At 52.0% G+C, this 21,146-nt stretch overlaps 1 protein-coding gene across 4 annotated transcripts; it reads left to right on the top strand.

Annotated features, from left to right (window-relative positions):
• Window positions 1-120: 120 nt before the first annotated feature.
• CTSB (cathepsin B) lies at window positions 121-21,076 on the top strand. 4 transcript variants are annotated; one of them, XM_027548978.1, is made up of 10 exons: window positions 121-255; window positions 12,487-12,637; window positions 13,292-13,377; window positions 14,265-14,379; window positions 16,177-16,295; window positions 17,081-17,166; window positions 17,462-17,605; window positions 18,007-18,123; window positions 19,235-19,363; window positions 19,962-21,076. In XM_027548978.1, exons 2-10 carry the CDS (start codon window positions 12,512-12,514, stop codon window positions 20,045-20,047), a joined length of 1,008 nt encoding a protein of 335 aa, XP_027404779.1. In that variant the 5' UTR covers window positions 121-255; window positions 12,487-12,511; the 3' UTR covers window positions 20,048-21,076. The 4 variants fall into 4 exon arrangements, with proteins under 4 accessions (XP_027404779.1, XP_027404781.1, XP_027404780.1 ...); XM_027548980.1 differs by lacking the exon at window positions 121-255 and adding an exon at window positions 7,496-7,549; XM_027548979.1 differs by lacking the exon at window positions 121-255 and adding an exon at window positions 11,196-11,367.
• The last annotated feature ends 70 nt before the right edge of the window (window positions 21,077-21,146 follow it).

Consider the following 21,146-nt stretch of genomic DNA (forward strand, 5'->3'; position numbering starts at 1 on the left):
CTGCGATGAGCCGGTGCCTGGAGGTGTGCCGGGTCAAAGGAGAACCCCAGCGAAGCTGGGCGCGGAAGGTCATGTGAGGCTCCAGTAGGGGCGGGGAGTGTGCGGTCACGTGACCAGTCAGCTGGACACGGGGCGGGGCCCGGCGCTGTACTTAGCGCGGGGGCGGCTGCGGGAAGCTACGGCGGCTGCTCAGGCACTCAGGCTGCAGGCCCAGGCCCTCGGCGGCGGCGGCGGCGGCGGCGGCGGCGGAGCGCGGTGAGTGCGGGCGGGCTAGGGGATGCGGAAGCCGGGACCCTTGGGGAGTCGCAGCCGGGCGAACCGAGCGGCATCGCGCCCTCTCCCACGTGGTTGTGATGAGAAAAGCAAGCTCTGCGCGCGGGCGGCCGGACTGCACTGCCAGTCCGGGAGGCTTGCCCCCATATCGGGCGCTGGTCGGACCCCGGGTCGGATCACCCTACTCCACGGTCCGCCGTCTCCAGAGCCGGAGGCGGGGAGTTTGCAGGCGGACCCAAGGGAGGAGTCTGGGAGGAAGAGCTTGGCTTGGATCCCCGCTGACTTTGGACCTCAGCCTGGCTTCCAGCCCCTTGTGAGCTTCTGGTCCTCAGTTTTCTTAGAAGATCACTGAGTTGATAGGAAATACTATCAACATCTGTCTTAGTTGTTTTCTTTTTGTAAATGATTTTCCTGGGCAACTTTCTGCACACAGTCATACAATTCCAGGGACCCCAGAAGACAGAAACTGGGAAACAGGAACCTGGAACTGGGTGGAGCGGGGTGGGACCCACAGGAAGAGTTAAATCCACAGATGGAGGGAGGAGAAGCTAAGCAGAGGGGAGGACAGGGGACTTTAGGGCCCAGGGTGCCAGCCCCTTCCCTGGGAGTGTGAGAAGAGTGGAATGCCGGCCCCAACCCTGTACTGCTAAGAAAGGGAGTCAGGCTTGGGCCCAGGGTGCTGTGGGAGCGGAAAGGCAGGGCAGAGTCCCTGGGGCATCGCCTGCCCCTCAGCTGATGACTCTGGAGGTCTGGGAGAGGGAGCATTGTGGGGTGACTGAATTTGGAAGTCAGCCAGGCCGTTCTGGTAGATGTGAATTGGATTTGCGAGGAAGCCAATAGGCAGGCACAGGGAGAAGGATAGGCCCCATATCCCTCTGAGACTCATACCCAGTTGGAGGGGCATGGGGTTCAAAGGGAGACCTAGCACCTTTGGTAACCTTGGAAAAACTGCCCTTCAGGCGCCTTCACTAGGGGCATATCTGCCAAGGTACATCCATCTAGTTAAATCTTTAGATGCAGGGTGATAAGACAAAGAGCCTTAGCCGTGTGTCAGGACCGGTTAAAGGCTACTTTCCTTTTCTTCTCTCATAACGTTGTTAACTTCATGGAAGATTGTTTCCTGTTGGCACTGGTAATGGTGACTCTTAAGCTTTGTGGAGAAAGAGTTTGGGCTGCCCCACCCTGTGTGGCTTTCCCAAAGAAGGTGCCCTGGATTCACTCAGATCTCTTAGGGGCATCTGTCCTAGAGCTGGGGTGCTGCCAAGTGAAAAGGTGCAGATCTCTTATCTGGGGGCTTCACAGGCCCAGGGGGAGGCAACTTGGACCAGACAAGAGCCCTGATTCCAATTACCTCCGCTGCCGCTGGGTCAGGACAGCCCTTTTTCTGAACTGGTCAGGTAGTGAGGGTGGAAGCCCTTTGTCTGCAGGAGGCACCTGCCCGTGTGTTGCTGACTCAGCAGCTGAGCCGAGGCCCTCTTTATGGACTGGCTGTTTCCCCAGCTGCTGGCCCTGGGAGTTGGGAGTAGGAGGTTGCATGCGTTTTAGGGCTTAAGATGTCTTTTGTTACCTGGCAGCTGCACTGGGGAGTGAAGGAAGAGTGCTTTCAGGTGAACCTTGGAAAGTCGGTTGGGTGGTTTTCTTAAATGTGGTGATGAGTTGTGATTGTGTGCTTGGGAGAGAAGGACTGAAATGTTTCGGGATGAGAACCCGCAGTATCTGCTGTTTGTTTTTGACAGTTTGGCAGAAGGAAAGTACTGGAAATATGAGAGGTTGAACTGTATGAAATGATAATTTTTTGTAGGTCAGGGAGCATTGAGATCGGGCACCTTGATACAGTTCAGTCTCGTGTGCAGGGTGGTCGGGGTTGATGGATCCAGTAGGTTGATGGATCTACTTGAGCAACATGCAGGTGTATGTTGGACTCACTGGGTATTAGGAGGCAGTTGTCACTCTGGTCCTGGGTCTTCATTTTTCTTGGTTTACACTCAGTGCCCTGGGTCCTCAGCTTTCTTGCTTAACACTTAGAAGAGCTGCTTAAGCCAGGTGCTTGAGAAATGACTCCTCAGTCCCTCCATGGCTGATATGTTCACCTTCTACCCTAGTTTGGGTAGGAGGGGGATCTAGGGATCAAACACCATTAAATATTTAGGCTTCAGTCCCTTTTTAAAGCCCAAGCCTCATCCCCACCTGCTTTCTACCCTACCCACAGCTTCCTTGTCTCAGCCTTGTGTGTCTGGGTGGGGAGGAGGGTGGGTGGTGGGGTCAGGGCCTTTCCTCCTGGTCACAGCCCCCCTCTGCAGGCAGCAACTTTCAGCTTCTTTTCTGCAAATCTGTGTCTAGTTCCTAAGGGGCATTGTAACTCCTGTCTGCTTTCTCTCCTCTCTGTCTGTCTCTCTCTCTCTCTTTTTTTTTTTTTTGATGTGGACCATTTTTAAAGTATTGAGTTTGTTACAACACTGCTTCTGTTTTATGCTTTGGCTTTTGGGCCACTTAGGTATGTGGGATCTTAGCTCCCCAACCAACCAAGAATCTCAAATCCCTACCTCCTTGCATTGAAAGGTGAAGTCTTAATCACTAGACTGCCAGGGATGTCCCTGCTCTTCTCTTTCTAATTTTCCTGCATGATTTTTTTTAATCCCATTATTGTTCTTTTAATCCTTGTATCTGTATCAGTTTATGAATAATGTTATTGAAATGCACGTGACTTTAATTATACCACATGTATCCTTTTCCACTGGTGTCTGTGAAATTGATTTACATTGATACATACAGACCCAGTTCATTCATTTTAAATGCACAGTGTATTTCTCTCCTGAGGAACAGTTAGGTGGGTTTTGCTTTTTCTCTGTCCTCACAAGGCTACAGTATCCTGTCTCTCAGTCAGTTGCAAGGGTTTTTCTGGGGGAGAAGCAGAAGTCGGGAAGGTGCTCGGTCCTAAGGTGTGTGCACCGTCCATTTTCTAGATGTCAGTGCTGTCCACTGAAGTTTCACCAACATATTCTCAGGGCCTTGAGGGTTCTTGTTCCTCATATTTACCAACACTAGGTATTACCACATTTTAATCTCTGCCCATCTGATGTGTTTGAAAAGCTGTCCTTGTTTTAATTTGCATGGTTGGGAATTCCAGTTTAATTCTTTGCCCTAGGAAATTGTTGATGAGGTTTTTCTATTTTTGTTGTTGATCAGTGGTAATTTGTGGGTTTTAGTATGTTTGCCAACAGCTGAAACTTAAGAAGGTTTCTTTTGATCCTAACCTAGGCATCTGGACTTGTCTTCAAGTAGATAATATTCTCTGGTTTTTTTAACGTTGAGGACGTGTGTGGGTTCAGGGTATTGGCAGTCTGAGTCTTCCACTTTACAATGAGAAAACTGAGGCACCTGCAGGTTTGTGACATGATGGGGCGGGGGGCGGGAGTCACCCAGATGATTATGCAGAAATCTCTACAATTCCATTTCTTGGCAGTTCTGTCCCCATCCAGGTACACCACCCAGAGCTTGCTCTCGGTCTTTTCTCAAGCTCCAGGTCCCCTCCCCTGGGAAACAAAAGCCTTAATCAGGACCAGGGGTCCTTTTCCAGCATTACTATGTTATGAATGCTGGGTGCTAGGAGGGATGTGCCTGCAGTCTGACTGTGGTTACATGTCTCTTACCTGGCCAGTAAGTCACTCAGTGTGGCCATCAGGATAACCTAGAATTACCAGCAAGGGTACGGGAAGGAGGATGGGACAAATATCTAGGTAGTGAAAGGACTCCGTACAGAGCACAGTGAGACCAGCTATTCTGTCAAGAGACCCAGCGAGGCTGGGCTTCTCCATGACCTGCTGACCTGGAGTTGGGCAAGATCTGTTCATTGGAACAAACAAGTCCCGTGGCTTAGGGTTGAGGCCTTGTCACACATCCACTGGGAGCCTTCAGCCCCCGCCCTTTCTGCCTCTACTTAACTCTGCAGATATTTAGGGGGTGCTATGTTCTGGTGGTTAAGAGCAAAATAAACCATCATTTGAGCTCACCTGGTGGTGCAGTTGTAAAGAATCCACTCGTCAGTGCAGGAGACACTGGTTTGTTCCCTGGGTCAGGAAGGTCCCCTGGAGGAGGAAATGGCAACCCACTCCAGTATTCTTGCCTGGAGAATCCCATGGACAGAGGAGCCTGGTGGGCTACAGTCCATGGGGTCGCAAAGAGTCGAGCACAGTTGAGCGACTGAGCACGCAGGCACACACGCAAACCATCATTTGAGGAAGATCTTGATTCTCCCCGCCGCCCACTGAGGTACGTTTGAGGACAGAAGGGATTACCTTGGGGAGGAAGGAGTTAACCAGCCTGTGCACAGGGAGATATGTTCCATGAGAAACTGTCTCACGTAGTCCCTGAGAAACTGTTCCTGCGTGGCTGTAGGGCTGTCTGCTCCGAGCCAGGCAGCCCCTGATGAGGGGCATGTGTCTTCTCAGGGGCCCAGGGAAGGAAACCAGGCCCACATAAGAGAGGTGAGGCCTTTCTGCTGCCTGCTTTTGTATCTGCTTATGTTTCTGTGCCCCCAGTGCCCAGCCAGCAGGGAGATGTAATCTAGCCTCGAATTAAATTAGGGAGCTGCTGTGTTCCTGCTTGCTGGAAAGGCTTGGAACACTAATCTCATTTGAATCGTCAAGGATTTCTGAAAGCTTTCATAGAGTGGCCTCAAGGTCCTTCAGAATCCAGGCAGCATGCCCGTTTTATTGACTGAGACCGAGTGGGGACGAAGTGACCCCTTCAGCATCTCAGTAAGTCAGCATCTGAGTCTGGGAGCAAGCTGGCAAGCAAAAGCTTCTACAGCTTTCCAGAACCTTGCCCAAATGGTCTTGCTTTTCAAAAAAACATTTTTTGACTGCCAAGGACCTTCCTGGGGGTTCATTTCTTTATGCCTGTTGGTTAGTGGCTCAGTCGTGTCCAAACTCTTTGCAACTCCTCTGTCCATAGAAATTCCCAGGCGAAAATAGTGGAGTAGGTTGCCATTTCCTCCTCCAGGGGGGTCTTCCTAACCCAGGAATCGAACCTGCGTCTCCTGCATTGGCAGGTGGATTCTTTAACACTGAGCCACCTAGAAAGCCCTTTTTAGCCCTAGACTAGTGTTTTTCTTCTCTTTGTAGGGTGTGAGCTGTTGTGACTGATCTTAGCACATTACCGACTGGGAATTTTTGCAGAAACTGATGCCTGTGACCATGATACGTCTTTGGTCGATAGTGTGTTAAGTGATGTTCCGTTTGTGGGCACCGCAGCCATACGGCTTCCAGGCACCAGGGGAGAGCAGCTTGAGGAAGCCACACTGCAGAACTCAGTGGGAATTAGTCACTCATTCTGGGCAGACGATTGGCAGATGGGGAGCAGGGAGAGTCCCCATGAGTGTCCTGAAGAGCTTAAGTGGGTGAGGGTGGTGGGATCCCTCTCACGGCTCCTGGATCCCGTGGAGCCTGCAGTGATGTGGTAGATGCCTTTTCTGGGTTTCACAGCACTTGCTTGGGGGCATTCAGCTGCAGGGGGCCTGGGTCTAGAGGCCAGATAACCAGCTCATGTCTGGCTTTCTGTCTCTTTAGCGCTGCAAGGATGAAGACCAGCAACTCTTTCTGCTTGCCTTTTTTTTTTTTTAATGTATTTATTTTTAATTGAAGGATGATTGCTTCACAGTATTGTGTTGGTTTCTACCAAACATCAGCATGAATCAGGCATAGGTTTACCCACGTCCCCCCCGACTTGAACCTCCCTCCCACCTCCCTCCTCATCTCACCCTTCTGGGTTGTTACCGAGCTCCACTTTGAATTCAAAGCAGCTGAGCACGTTTCCGTTTGGAACCAAGACATCAGACAGAAAGACCACATCAGATTCAAAGAGGAGGGGTCCCAGGTGTCCTTCAGTTCAGTCAGAGCCCATTTGAAGTCAAGGTCCGTGCGCTGCTCCAGCATGGAGGTGTCGGCGAGCAGCTGGCATCCAGGGGATACGAAGGGGTGCCTGGTTTTGTGTGGGTGCCCTGAAATGGCCCCAGCTTCAAGGGCACAAGTGCTCATGGCGACAGCGAGAGGCAAGAGTAGTCTTTGTGGAAGAGAAAGAAACACAAGTTCTAACATGGTCCCACTGAATGTTCACAACCCTCCAAACCTTCTACCTTACCCCTACGTAGAGCCACTCTGCTGCATAAGAAACAGCCTCAGTTTGTAGCTATTGGCAGAATGTAGGCACTCAGTTCTTTTGAGCCAACTGTGAAAGCCAACTGTCAACAGTATTTGAGTGGCAGCAGTGGATAGGGGGCTTCCCTGGTGGCTCAGTGGTAAAGAATCTGCCTGCTAATGCAGGAGACAGGGGTTCGATCACCGGGTTGGCAAGATCCCTTAGGGAAGGAAATGGCAACCCACTCCAGTATTCTTACCTGGGAAACCCTGTGGACAGAGAAGCCTGGCGGGCTACAGTCCTTGGGTTTGCAAAGAGTCAGACACGACTTAGAGACTAAACAACAGCAATGGATAAGGAAGAGCACAGGACCAGATGAAAGGCGGGTTGGACATGCATCCATCTTTTTCTGGATTAGCCAGTGGATTGCAGATGGCCAATTTGGAAATTTCAGGTATATATGTCCTGCCTCCTTAGGATTTAGAATCCAGTCTGCAGAGGGCTCTTAACCATATAAGAAAGCTGTTTTTAAAAATCGAGCTTGGGCTCTTGTCCTAAAGGCCTGTGTTGTGTCGGCATTTTTGTGCGCCTCCAGCTCCACCAGCTCCCCATTCTCATGGAGGCACCCAGGGCAGAGGGTGGGTCTGTAAGCTCTGGGACGGCTATTTGCCCAGCTGTTTGCACAGCTGTAATCATGAATAAATGACTTCATGCATTTCAACACCAACAAAAATAAAACTAAATTAAAAAATAAAAAAAAATCAGGCTTGGCTACGTGTCCCTGGGATGTCAGGACTCCCATGTTCAGTCCCTTCCTTCCTGAGCCCCAGTCCACAGAGCCCATAGCTGGCGGAGGGAGGTGTAGCAAGCAGCTGTGCTCTCGGGGGAGGCTGGACACAAAAGTGCTCTAGGGGTCTGGAGCGGAAAGACATGAGGCAGCCCTTATTTTTAAATGCTAGAGTTTAGCTTGGAAAAGGGCCAGAGGGTGTAGAGGAGCCCGTGTTCTGTCTTCCCAGGAAGTCAGCTGACCGAGGGCTGGAACTCACATCTGCCCACAGCTGCTACTGCTCCGTCCACACCCTGACGTGGTCTTGTGACTTGCAGGTGTCGTAATCCTGTATGGGAGCCCTCTTCCCTCGCAGTAAGGACCTTCTATTCTTTCTCCCTGGTTTTTAAGGGGGAAAAATACCCCCACAGAATGAGAAAAGGGAAATGTTTGCCCGAAAGAGGGGAAGTGAAAACTGGCAGTGTTTGGTGCTGAGGCCGTGACCCCGGCTAACAGCGCAGCTCGGGTCTCCGGCTGTTTGTGCACAGCTTGTCCCTTCACAGTCCCTGTGGAGGTCAGCACCCCCTGGAATGCAGTTGCCACTGCCCTGGACATCGGTCTGGCCCCTTGGGAGGAGAAACTTGACTCCATATTCTCTGGGGTCTCAGTAGCTTCCGGACCGCCAGAAAGGGAGGCCCATTGGGAGGTCATCTAGAGTTAACACCTGTTTTAACCACGTCTTTGAGACGTGGAGGTAGGTAGGTGGGTTTATGCGAACTGGGCTTGTCTGGCATGGGCTGTGAATAGGGAAACGAGAGAAGAGAAGAGGGAGGAGGCTTTGTTGCCTTCTGACTGTGGCAGGCACCCTCCTCTCACTCTGGACTTCCACTGTGGGGGGACACGAGTGGTCATTAGCCCCGTTTTACAGGTGGTGAGACTGAGGCTAAGTGAAGGCAGGTGCACAGTTAGGAAGTAAGTGGAATCCAGGTCTCCGGACTACACGCCTGGAGCTCATCCTTGAACTGCAACCCAGATGCTCTTATGTGATGCTGCAGCCCCAGTGGGCGAGTTGGGGCGGTGGTTCGTGCTTTGCTGCAATCCCCAGGTTTACGGGTCTGGTTCTCGCTGAGGCCGGGGTTGAGCTGGGAGAACAGTTGATAGGAGCCATGGAGTAGGACCCATAGAGCAGGAAAGCAGGGTGGGATCCTGGGCTCAGGCTGGGAGCTGCCCGCGTTCCCTGCCACCAGGAAACCAGAGAAATCTTACACGTGATCCGGGTTGCATGGAAGCCCCCCATTCTGCACACTGAGCAGCTGGCTAAGCCCACAGGGGTCCTGGGGACACTCCGCTTTGACACAGAGGGAGCATTCACGAGCATGGCCTCTGGTTTCCTGGGGACCCAGCTGTGTTCCTGTGACCTGGACAGGCTGTGGTGAGGGCCGAGGCTGGCGACCCTTCCAGCTGTGATTCTGATGGGCCTGTCGGCCCGGCCTCCAGCTGCAGGGGTGGGTCTGTATGCGGGGAGCACACACATCTTCTCAGGGCAGTGTTAAGATGACAAGTGTAAGTCAGGGTGTCGATAGGAACCCTCTTCTTCTCTGCTCAGAAGCCTTTTAAAAAGAAGCCCTGGAGAGCTCCTTTGTCTCTCCTGGCACATGCGTGTACAGTGAAATATCTCCTGACAGTTTGGAGACTGCCTGACTCGGGGTCATGTGAGCAGCAGCCTTCCTGTGAGTCACTGAACATGGGAAGGGTAAGCATTTTGAGCAGAAAGTCACTCAAGAGAAGGCCTCTGACTGGAAATGCATCTCCGGCCTCATCAGAACACGTCCTTTCAGTTGGGTTCTTTCAGTTGGGTGGCCCAACTGAAGGATTATTAACAGTATTATTCTTCCTACAGGAGCAAAACTTAGAGTATAGCATGTTCACTCCAGAAAAAATAATTTTTTTAAAAAAGAGGGAAGGCTGTATAGTGAACGTGGGCTTCCTAGGTGGCTCAGTGGTAAAGAATCTGCCTGCCAATGCTGGAGATGTGGGAGCTGTGGGTTTGATCCTTGGGTTGGGAAGATCCCCTGGAGGAGGAAATGGCAACAGACTCCAGTATTCGCGCCTGAAGGGTCCCATGGACAGAGGAGTCTGGCGGGCTACAGTCCATGGGGTCTCAGAGTTGAACGCAAGTGAGCATGCACACGTATAGCGAACGTAAGCAGTTATGTGTGAGTATGTTTTCTTGACATTTTGCATGTAGTGACAGGAATAAACGTGCTCGGGTTAAGGGGTCACACTTGCCATGACTCACCTGCTCCTTTGCTTTCTTTCACTTAGTGTATGTGTGTGTGTGCATATATATATATATATACACACACACACACACACACATATATTATTATCAGTACAATGTGGTTCACTTCCACAGGGTCATTTCCTAATGGCTGCTTTTGTACTTCATTATTTAACCATTTACCACAACTTAACAGTTCCTGTTATAGATGCTTTGTTTCTGGTCTTTTGTGAACACCAAGAATGTTTAGTGAATACCCATGTACCGGTGTCTTTGCGTTTTGAGGCTTGTGGGATACATTTCTAAAGGTCAGATTGCTGAGTCAAAGGGTTGTGGATTGAAGAGCTGATAGACGCTGGGCGGTACCTACTGATGGGTAAACAGCAGCAGCAGCATCTGATTCCCCACCTCTAACCCCGGTGGAAAATGGTCCCACTGCAGCTTCTGCCAGTGTGGTGGAAGATAAATATCTCTTTGATGAGCATCTTTCAATATCTGCTGGCCTTCTGAAGCTCTTTTTCTGTACACGTACTGTGTATCTCCTTTGCCTAGTTTTCCATTATGCTGCTTCTGTTCTGATTTTGGGTCCTTTGCCTAATAGGGAAACAAAGCCTTAAGTATATGTAAGGGCTGTTTTTTGTCTGTCACTTTGTATGTTGTTTTTTTCTAGAAGGGAGGCTTTACTTTCATGTAATCAAACATTTTCCCCTTACGGGCTCTGTTTTATGTCAATCTGAGGCATTCCTCACTCCAATATTGTTTGTTTGTTTTACTAATCTTAAGGATTATCTTTTTTTGGTTCCGCTGGGTCGTCTTCGCTGCGCACGGGCTTTCTCTTGCTTTGGCAAACAGGGGCTGCGCTCTCGTTGTGGCACACGGGCTCCGTATTTGCAGTTCCCGGGCTCTAGAGCGAAGGCTCAATAGTTGTGGCACATGGGCTTGGTTGCTCTGCAGCATATGGGATCCCCCCAGATCAGGGATTGAACCTGCGTCTCCTGCCTTGGCAGGCGGATTCCTTATCCCTGAGCCACCAGGGTAGTCCCAATACTACTTTTTTTAAGTGTGCTTATTTTCTCATACAACTTCTGTGTTTTTATGCAAGATCTTTGTTCCATGTAGCATTTTTGTGTGTAAGAACTTGAGGGTAAAGATTCAGTCTTATTTTTTTCCCTTTTTGTAAATGCACAACCAGGTGTGCAAACACCATCCACCGAGATGTGTGTTTCCTCCCCAGCCTCTGCCACACATAGGCTATGCCTCCAAGTGGCCTGTTGTGTTGATGGACCCCTTCCTGAGCTGGCATCCCCCGGGGTTTATCATACCTCTGCCACCCCAGGGGTTCAGGCCTCCGTCACCACTGCTTTCCAGAACTGCCTGGCCAGCCTCACACATGGATTCTTCCCAGTGGCTTGTTGCTTAAGCAACAGATAAATTTAGATTTGTTTTTGCTTAAATAGAATTCACTGTGTGGGAGGCAGCGTGTTCAGTGCTGTCACACACGTCATCTTCCTGTACCACTCAGCAATCTGTGACCTGAGGAGGTGACACAGTGACCAGCTCCTTTGCGCGCGTGCACACACACACACACACACTCACACACACACACTCACACTCACTGAGAGGGCATCTCCCCAGGCCCGGGGGTGCTGTGGCATCTGGGTCATATTTCTTGCTCTCATCAGAGCCTCCTGCCTAAGAGTGTGACTCTAGAACTCGCCTGTCTCTCGACCTGCAGGCCAGTCCAGGATCTAAGGCCGTAGTGGTAATGGGATGACTTAGCTTCTTGGAAGCCCCGTCTCTGAAGCACAGTCCTCGTCTGACTGGAAAAACCACAGAAAGTCCCAGAAGACCTGTGCCACCGGCCAAACCAGCTCTAGTTCCCGGCTCTCGGGAAAGGCCTGCGGAGCTGCAGGTGGACTTGTGTTTGCTTGTCTGGTGTTCAAAACGTGGCTCGTGAGATTTATCTGCGGTTTCATTTTTTGTCTCTCACTGGGCTTCCAGTTGAGACGTGATCACAGGGAAAGGTGTTTACTCTTTGGGAGCTCAAACTTGAGAAGAGGCCCAAACTTTGTTCCGGTAGTGCGTGGAGGGGCAGGTTGGCCACAGCACCAGGGACAGTGGACTTGACTTTGCGTGAACATTTGGTTTTATCTGTTTGTTTGGGATGGACTTGTTGGCACTGCTTGTCACCTGGGCCCTGGGGTGGGTTCTGACAGAAAGCAGGCTAACTTTGCCCCAAACTCATAGTTCACGAGATAGTTGGTTCACAAACCATGCAGTGACCAGCACCATTTCAGACCGTGAGCCCTTACGTGGCCCTGCAGCAGCTTTGGAGACTTAAGTGACACGGTGTCCTGCCCACATCAGTGGGGCCTTATGCGTATGGCACAGCCCTTCCCTGGCTTGTCTTGTGTTCCTGAACCACACGGTCTCTCTTAGCCATTCAGGTAGCTGCAGCAGAATGCCACAGACAGTGGCTTCCAGACAAACTTACTGCTGTCAGTTCTGGAGACTGGGAGTCCCAAGATCAGGGGCCAGTGTGGTCCACTGAGGACACCCCGCCTGGTCAGACTGCCCTTGTGTCCTCACATGGAGAAGAGGCAAGGGAGCTCTGTAGCGTCTTTTTTATAATCAGGGCACTAATCCCACTCATAGGGGCTCCACCCTCATGACCTTATCATTCCCCCAAAGGCCCCACCTCCTAACACCATCACCTTCTGGGGTAGGATTGCAACCTGAATTTGTGGGCAGGGGACACAAACATTCAGTCCATCGTGCAGTCCTGTGTGCTGTGGGCACGGGCTGGGACTCTGAGACAAGGCATGAGAGCCCACAGGTGCCAAGGTCCCTGCAGGCACTCTGCTGACACCCTGTTTCCAGAAGGGGAGACCAAGGAGCATGAGCGGGCAGACGGCGGAGAGAGGATGGGACGAGGCCCCCAGAACGGTCATCCTGAGGTGACGCTTGTGTGTGTCAAGCACTTGAGCTGAAGGAAGAAACGTGCTGATGTCTCGTGTCCTTTCCTCTCCAGGTGAATCTCCGATCCAGTTTCCAAAATGTGGCGGCTCTTGGCCACCCTCAGCTGCCTGCTGGTGCTGACCAGTGCCCGGAGCAGCCTGTATTTCCCGCCTCTGTCCGATGAGCTGGTCAACTTTGTTAACAAGCAAAACACCACTTGGAAGGTGGGCTGGGGGCCCCTTCTGTGCGTGCTGACTCCTGCGGGAGGGGCTGCGGCTGTGCCCACCGGCCGGTGTGTCCTGGACAGTTGATCTGACTCGTGGTCCTGACTTGCTTAGGCCCGTGCCCACTGCCCTGTCCCCTTCCTCGTGTGTGTGTGCGTGTGTCGTCCACGTGCGTGAGAGTATGAGTGTGAGTGTGTGCAGGTGCATGGGGGAGTAAACCAGCCCCTGTGGAGTTCACAGCTGGGTTGGTGCTGAGACCCCACCATGACTAGGGTGCTAGCGTGGCCAGGTCCTGGTTGGGGTCCTTTTCTAGGTGGCAAGTGGTGACTTCTGTGTCCTTCCCCGGCCTGAGGGGCAAGCTCGATCTCTGGGGTCTCCTTATAAAAGGGCACTAGTCCCAGTCTTGAGGGCTACACCCTCATAACCTGATCATCTCTAAAGGCCCCCACTGTGTCACAGCATCACAGTGAGGTTAGGTTTCAACATGAATTGTAGGGGGAAAGACATCATTCTGTAGCAGTGCTCCAGCACCCTTGCGCTATGGGGTTGAGGGGACCCCTGGCCTTGTCAGGCCCTGTGTGGGTGGTGTGCACATGCCACACCCCCAACCCCCCAAGTTGGTGGGTGACTGCTCTGGGTGGGGCTCTTTTCCAGGCTGGACACAACTTCTACAACGTGGACCTGAGCTATGTGAAGAAGCTGTGTGGCGCCATCCTGGGCGGGCCCAAGCTGCCCCAGAGGTGCGTACCCGCTCCCGGGTAAGGCACCTGGCTGCACCAGAACTGCTGGCGTGTAGGCAGAGATTATGCTTGGCACAGGGGCAAGGGGGAGACAGGGAGGCTTCCCTGGCATCCAGAGGCCTCACCTGCCCTGCCCCCTGCCCCTAGCTGCAGGGACCCCGCCTGAGGCGCAGGGTCCCGCTCCCAGTGCCGGAATTTCCTCCTGTGCTTCTCGGGTGTCCCAGCTGCAGAGGGAGAGGCCCCAGGTCTGAATGGTCTTGAATAAGGAAAACCTGAAAAAAGCCATGTGGTCTGCCATTAAGGTTTTATTTTTCTGGAAAAGTCTGCGTTTTTCACGCAGATACTTCCCTTGAAGGAAGCATTAGAAAAATCTGTGAGGCTGGGATAGTTAAGTGATGGGACCAATACACAGTTATGAAGATGTTTGAAAAATGATGAACATCTGGCAGATGTTCGATTCGGGGTAGCATGGGAAAAGCAAGAGATGTAGTTATCTGGACCCTGAGGTTAAAACTCTTCAAAAATATGCACAAAATAAGTTTAGGCAGAAGTATACAGAATGGTAAGTTATTTGGAGGAGTAGAACCCAGTTTTGTTTTTATCAAGCTCCAAGTGGGAAGTTCCCTGGCAGTGCAGAGGTTAGGACTCCATGCTATCACTGCTGAGGGCATGATTTCAATCCCTGGTCGGGGAACCAGCATCCTGTATGCTCCATGTCGCAGCAAAAAAAAAAAAAAAAATTTAATAAAATTCCAAGGGGATGTCCTTGCACACGGCCCCCTCCACACATCTTCATCCTCTTCCTACAAAGTGACAGCCCAGGCCACAGGGGCTGGGGGCGCGGACTGTAAGGTGACAGCTTGTGATGGAGACCTTTCATTTTTCAGAGATGCATTTGCTGCGGATGTGGTTCTGCCTGAAAGCTTCGATGCCCGGGAACAGTGGCCAAACTGCCCGACCATCAAAGAGATCAGAGACCAGGGATCCTGTGGCTCCTGCTGGGTGAGGCCCTGCTGGCCACAAGGGAGGGTTGGGGCGAGGGGCTGGGGACGGGTGGGATCAACCAGGAGATCTAAGGTTAGACAGGTTGAGTCTAGGCAAGTCACATAAACTTCTCGAGGCTCAGTCTCCCCTAGTGTAAAAGAAAGAGCCCTGGTGGTCGTGAATCATGGCAGGACCAGGTGGAAGAATTGACAGGGAGAGTGTCCTGTACAAGGCATGCCCCACATATGGGTTGTGAAGCAGTTTTGATTTCTGTTGAACACCCTGTCCTGGGCCATCAGCAGACACCATTAGCTTTGACCCCTGCTCTGCCTGGCTACAGTCCAAAGGTCGCACAGAGTTGGACGCGACTGAAGCGACTTAGCATGCACACACTGCTTCATGAAGTAGCAGTGCATCTGTGTCAATGAGCTGTCTTTACTGAGTTTGTGTGGGTAAAACACGTGATATAAATGTAACTATCCTAGTCGTGCAGCGTGCCAGCCAGTGGCGTTGGGTTCATTCCCGTTGCTGTGCCGCCATCACCACCAGCGTCCACAGACTCCATCCCCACAAAACAGGAACTCCTGCTCGCCTCCACCAGTCCCCAGTGGCCACCCTTCTACTTTCTGTCTCTCATGACTTTTCTTTTTCTTTTAATTTTTGTTGGAGTGATGGCTCAGACAATAATCTGCCTGCAGTGTGGGAGACCCAGGTTCAATCCCTGGGTCAAGAAGCTCTGCTGGAGAAGGAACTGGCTACCCGCTCTAGTATTCTTGTCTGGAGAATCTCAGGGACAGGAGAATCCCAGAACAGAGGAGCCTGGAGGGCTGCAGTCTATGGGGTTGCAAGGAGTGGGGCACGACCTGACACATACACATAATTGCTCTACAAGGTTGTGTTAGTTTTTTACTGTACAGCAAAGTGAGTCAGCTACACATATCCCCCGAGTTTTGGATTTCCTTCTGATTTAGGTCACCACAGAGCACTTAGTAAAGTTCCCTGTGCTATGATTTTTCTGTTTTTTTTCTTTTTTTTTTTTAAATCAGTGAATCAGTTTATTACAGGGTGACTCACAGGGTAGGATCAGGATGGGGGATATGAGTGGGGACAAGAGTCTGGAAGCATTTGCAGCTGCACTCCACACCACTGAGGAGCCTCTGGATTTTTATAGCTAACCTAGGGTATGGGGATGGGTAGTTAGAATCTTGAAAATGGGAAGTACATTCTTAAGTCAAGATTCATGAATGGTAACCAGGCATTATGTCAGCGAAAGTTTTCCTCATTGTTTGGGGACTAACAGAACATAGAGGCTACATGGTCCTAATGATTATGAAACAAAATCTGTTAAATGCTAAAGTCTTTGATGACACAGAAGTGATTCACTGCATCATGCAATCAAGGTATATCAGCAAAAGGACCAGAGAAACTGTAGGGCCCCAAGATGGCATCAGTTATGCCAATAGTCATACACTCCACCCCTGACTTTTTTATTTTGTGTAGGGAGCTTATGATATTAACTAGTCTGGGTACCTCATATAAGTGGCATCATAACAGTATTTGTCCTTTGTGCAAGCTATACTTGTATGTTAAAAATCCAAAAACTGCATGTTTCAGAGATAGACCAAATGCCCAGGTACAGGTCTGGGGTGAACTGGTCTCTTGCTTTAAAGCCCAGCTTGAGCCCCAGGACCCCCAGCTGCCTTGAGGGAAACAAGCCACCAGGAAGGCCAGAGGTGTCAACTGTGGTCTCCTCGCTGCAGGCTGGAGGGACCACAGCACGGAGTGGGGCTCACCTCGGGGGGCTTGTTCCTGCAGGCGTTCGGGGCTGTGGAAGCCATTTCTGACCGGATCTGCATCCACAGCAATGGGCGTGTCAACGTGGAGGTGTCCGCTGAGGACATGCTGACCTGCTGTGGTGGCGAGTGTGGGGACGGGTGAGTCGAAGCCCTTGGGAGCTTCCCCAGGAGACCTGTGGGTGGATGTGGACCGGAGGGCTCCCTGTAGAGGACAGGCAGGACGCTCTCTCGGGCAGGAGATATCTCTACCAAGACACGATGGGGCCCCAGGGCATCTGGAAGCCGACCCTGGGAGATACTGCTTTTAGGAGGTTCCTGAAACCAGGCTGGGCCCCCACAGGGCTGGACTGGGGCTCGGTTGGGGGAAAACAGATGTTCCTGGTTTAGTTTCTGGGTTTTATTGTGCTTCTTCTCCTTTTCTGTTCCTCAGGGAACAGCTTGGGGCGTGTCTCCTCCTCTGTAACTGAGGTTTGATGGATTCCCAGATAAGCTACATTAGGAACACAGCTCCGTTTTCTGCCAGTTCTGGTGCAACAGTGGTTCTCAGATGTGGCTGCAGATTAGAAAAACCTGGGGCCTGAAAAGAAAGTAAAAAGGGAGTGCGTAGGTCTCAGCCCACAGCAATGAAATCCCTGGAATTGCTATTTGTAACATAGCCCCAGGGATTCTCATGTGCTGCCCTTTGAGAACCCCTGTCCAGAGAGAAGACACAGCCTCCTGGTGAGCACATGATTATGAAAGTACTTCTGATTATGAAAGTACTTGGTGGGCAGTCCTGGGTGATTCCCAGCAGGAAGTGACTATCAGGAGGAGAATTAGGGGATTTTCGGGATCTGCTAAAGGTGGTGATGGGTGCAGTGAGTGGTGGTCTGGGAGCAGCCAGGACAACTCTCACACTGTTTAATGAGTGGCTCTTTTCTCAGCTGTAACGGCGGCTTCCCCTCTGGAGCCTGGAACTTCTGGACAAAGAAAGGCTTAGTGTCCGGGGGCCTCTATAACTCGCATGTAGGTGAGTGTCTGCCTTTAGCTCCCGTCCAGCCAGATGGATTTTATAAGCAGGAGTAATAGTGGTCTCATTTTCCCCTATAAAGTGAAGATCAGGGTTGAGGGTACATTGAACTCTGGGCTGAAAACTCAGGTAGAAGACAGGGCAGCCCTGTGTACACAGAGTCAGCAACTGGAAGAGGGCAGTGTTGGCGCCACAGACTCTGGGCGACTTCCGTTCTCATGAGCTCTCGCCCTGATTCTTCTGTCTGGCCTCTGAGGGGCTTCCTGCTGACACCACCTTTCTCCTCGGCCCCCAGGTTGCAGACCGTACTCCATCCCTCCCTGTGAGCACCATGTGAACGGCTCCCGGCCCCCGTGCACCGGTGAGGGGGACACCCCCAAGTGCAGCAAGACCTGTGAGCCCGGCTACAGTCCGTCCTACAAAGAAGACAAGCATTTTGGTAAGTGGGGTGGGCGACCCCCGCCCGGGGCCCAGGGAAGCTGAAGGAGGAGGCCAGAGCATTGGAGTCATAGGTCAGGAGAAGCGATGCGGTTAGTGCCTCTTTGATGGGAGGGAGCCGCACGGTGTTCTCTGCGTGTCTCCACCCTGAACGGAGTCTTAGACCCTCAGTCTCGGAAGAAAGAGACCAAACCCCTCAGTCACGGGGCAGTAATCTGGCCTAGGAGCCTTCTGCTCCTGCCCTGCTTCTAGGGCCTCATGCTTACCGCGCATGCATGTGCGCACACACACACACACACACACACACACCCCCCAAGATCCTGCCTGCTGGAACCCCATGAATCAGGGAGTGGTTGACCCCCTGCCGGAGGCACCTGCCCCACTTGGTTGGTTTCTTCGCAGGATGCAGTTCCTACAGCGTCGCCAACAACGAGAAGGAGATCATGGCAGAGATCTACAAAAATGGCCCAGTCGAGGGGGCCTTCTCTGTGTACTCGGACTTCCTGCTATACAAGTCTGGTGTGTATCCCCCCCGCCCCGACCCAACCGACAGCACCTGGGGAGGCAGGTATGGGTTCCTGGCTGGCAGGATGTCCTGGGTGGGCGCTGGGCCTCCAGCAGTGCCGCACGCTGCTGGCCACTCTCTCAGCCCCTCCACCCGCCCTATCTGTGGCCAACTCCTGCTCCTCCCAAGCGTCTCCTCCTTTCTGCTCCTTCTGGAGCCGCCGGCCCCATCTCTCCAGCTCTATCACTTCCCCAGCACGTCCGCAGGTTTCCCGTGTCTGCACTGAGTGACCTCCTCTGTCATCTTTGTCTTGACAAAGTCTTAGCCTTGTGCCCAGCCCCCAGTGGGTGAGGAAACAGGGAACACCTTTCTGTGGGGACTCAAAGTGGGAAGGGGGCAGGATGGTCCCCACCCAAGAGCTGTCTTAGAAATCCCCGTTCCAGACAAACGGTCTGTGCTGAGGACTTCTGTCTCATTTTGTATTCTGCTTGTTCAAAAACTCAAAGCTCTCCAGTCATTTAAAAAAAATAAAAAAAGACCAAGTTGCCTGGCGAGAAAAAAATTATAAACCTGGCAGTTCTTAACTTCCACTAGTGTTATAAAAGAGAACACATTTCCGATTGGACAGTCATTCATCAGTAACCTGGTGGTCCTCTGAGCACCTTAGCCGGTATCTCTTCCCATCAGTCAGACTTGCAGCTGCCAGCCCAGCCCTCTCCCATAGCACCCAGTCTGCACGCTGTGCCCCAGATTAGCAATTTAAAACTCTTAAGCCACAGAATGCCTTTGACAAGTCATTGCATGGAGTCCTAGTATGTAAAAAAAATAATCGTTGATATTTTAATGTGTCAGAGTTTCTAATTTAAAAGGCAGCCAACAAGCACATTGTATTGCACTCCATCTTAATATTTATCCCCCATGTTTAAGTGTGCTGGGCTTTCAAAAATATATTTAAGTAATTCCCGGATGTTATGGGAATCCCTGGAGTCTTCCCATGGAACACCAGGGCCCGTCCTTTCCTCTGGCTCTATCTGTCCTGTGTGGGGTTGGCCAGCTGAGTGGGTGGGCTGCTGTGGGAGACCAGCGGTGCCCAGGCTGAGTCTGAAGGGTCTTGTCCTCCCCCAGGGGTGTACCAGCACGTCTCTGGAGAGATTATGGGAGGCCACGCCATCCGCATCCTAGGCTGGGGAGTGGAGAACGGCACCCCCTACTGGCTGGTCGGCAACTCCTGGAACACTGATTGGGGTGACAATGGTGAGCACAGTCCCCACTGAGAAGGCGCCCAAGCCAGGGCACAGTGGGCATCGTGTCCACCAGCTGTGCTGGGGACCTGGGGTTTCCCCTTGCCACAGGGGCAGCCTCTGATCCCAGTAGGGTGTGTGGATGGGGGCATGGCCTCAAGCCAGGTGTGCTCGTCCTGGTTCCACAGGGGGCGGGGGCCCATACCGTCCAGAAGTCTGATACAGGGCTGGGTGGGAGGGTAAGCGGAAGCCCGCCGAGCACCTTGTATGCCGGTTGGTGACAGCTTTGGGGCTGGTTTGTGACTTCCACTCCCCCGTCTTTCAGGGGTGGGTCTGCGGCTTCCCAGGTGGCTCAGTGGTAAAGAATTCGCCTGCTGATGCGGGAGACACAGGAGATGTGGGTTTGATCCCTGGGTAGGGCAGATCCCTTGGAGAAGAGAATGGCAACCCACTCCAGTATTCTTGCCTGGGAAATCTCATGCACAGATGAGCCTGGTGGGCTATAGTCCATGGGATCACAAAGAGTCAAACACGACTGAGCGTGCACGCTGGGTATGTTAGCAAAGATCAGAATCCAAGCAGACTAAATGCATCTTACTTCTGCTTTCCAGGCTTCTTCAAAATCCTCAGAGGACAGGACCACTGTGGAATCGAGTCGGAAATTGTGGCTGGAATGCCGTGCACTCATCAATACTAGAAGATCTGATCTGCTTGGGGGCCTGTCTGCTGGCCCAGGGCCAGTTTTCCCCTAAATACAGCCACTTGGACTGGGGATGAGGTGGGGGGACTGGGGGGAGTGGGATGTCTTTTATTTTTTGAATTATGATAAGATATAAGGGTTTTTAGACAGGGTCTGAAGAAGACTGGGTTGGGCCAAGCTGTGTGTCTGCCATCCAGTCTGTCTTCCAGACACACAGCCAGGCCTGCCCAGGGACAGACTGCTGCCCCAGCACGAACACGTAGACACACAAGCCACTGCCGAAGCAGAGCGAACCTTTCCCCGTAGACGAACTGTGTAGTGCCTGCGGCCCCTGCTTCTGCCCTGACCACTTCTGTACTGCCCCCATCCCCGCCTCTGCATCACCAGGGAGCGAGACCTTAAAGGGTTTGTAGATTTCCTAGAATGGAAAGCAGAGTTCCTAGTTAGATCCCTGCACAAGCAGGCGCTTTCTGGATCTGGAGTGGGACAGATCTGAGAAGAGACCGTGGGGCAGCCCTTTGGAGAAAGCCCTGTTGTTCTCCCAGGTCCCCTGCATCTGTCGCGCGTCACAGCATGGCTCACCCTCTCCAGTCCTGTCCTTGCTGTGATCCTTCTAAGTTTTCTTTTTGTGCACCTCGGCTAATCATGTGAATGAGATGGAAGCGCTGTACTACTTGTACGGATTGTCTCCTTCAGACAAGGCGGTTGTGACTTGACTGACCTCGGTGCCCTCTAATCCACAGTGAAACTAGTTTGGCAGGAAGCCAACTTGTACCTTTTGCAATCACTGCTTCACCCTGTTAACACAAGGAATGGCTGCCAATAAAAAGCCTCTCCTTCAGTGTGAAGTCTGCGTTCTGGTGGTATCTCCAAGATTGTGTGTCACTGTCTGTGGACTTCTAGCTGCTGTCTCTCCTTATCCCCCAGAAAGAATCATGTTCCCATGAATCTGGGTGCCCTCGAACCTCTAACCAGGGATGTCTTGTCTCAGTTGAGTGGAACAAAATAAATACCTAGTTTTAACTACGTTGCTGCTGCTGTACTTTCAAAGCATGGTACCTCATCTCCTATTTTCCTGTCATTCTCATCAGCCGTC

Source organism: Bos indicus x Bos taurus, chromosome 8, assembly GCF_003369695.1.
Source record: "Bos indicus x Bos taurus breed Angus x Brahman F1 hybrid chromosome 8, Bos_hybrid_MaternalHap_v2.0, whole genome shotgun sequence".
Taxonomy (NCBI): Eukaryota; Metazoa; Chordata; class Mammalia; order Artiodactyla; family Bovidae; genus Bos; species Bos indicus x Bos taurus.

What these genes read in the sequence shown, in the direction of transcription:
- CTSB (XM_027548978.1), top strand. Translation starts at nt 12,512, where the DNA reads ATGTGGCGGCTCTTGGCCACCCTCAGCTGCCTGCTGGTGCTGACCAGT. An exon ending in GATCCTGTGGCTCCTGCTGG is followed by an intron (nt 14,380 to 16,176) that starts GTGAGGCCCTGC and finishes TTGTTCCTGCAG; the next exon opens with GCGTTCGGGGCTGTGGAAGC. An exon ending in CCTCTATAACTCGCATGTAG is followed by an intron (nt 17,167 to 17,461) that starts GTGAGTGTCTGC and finishes CTCGGCCCCCAG; the next exon opens with GTTGCAGACCGTACTCCATC.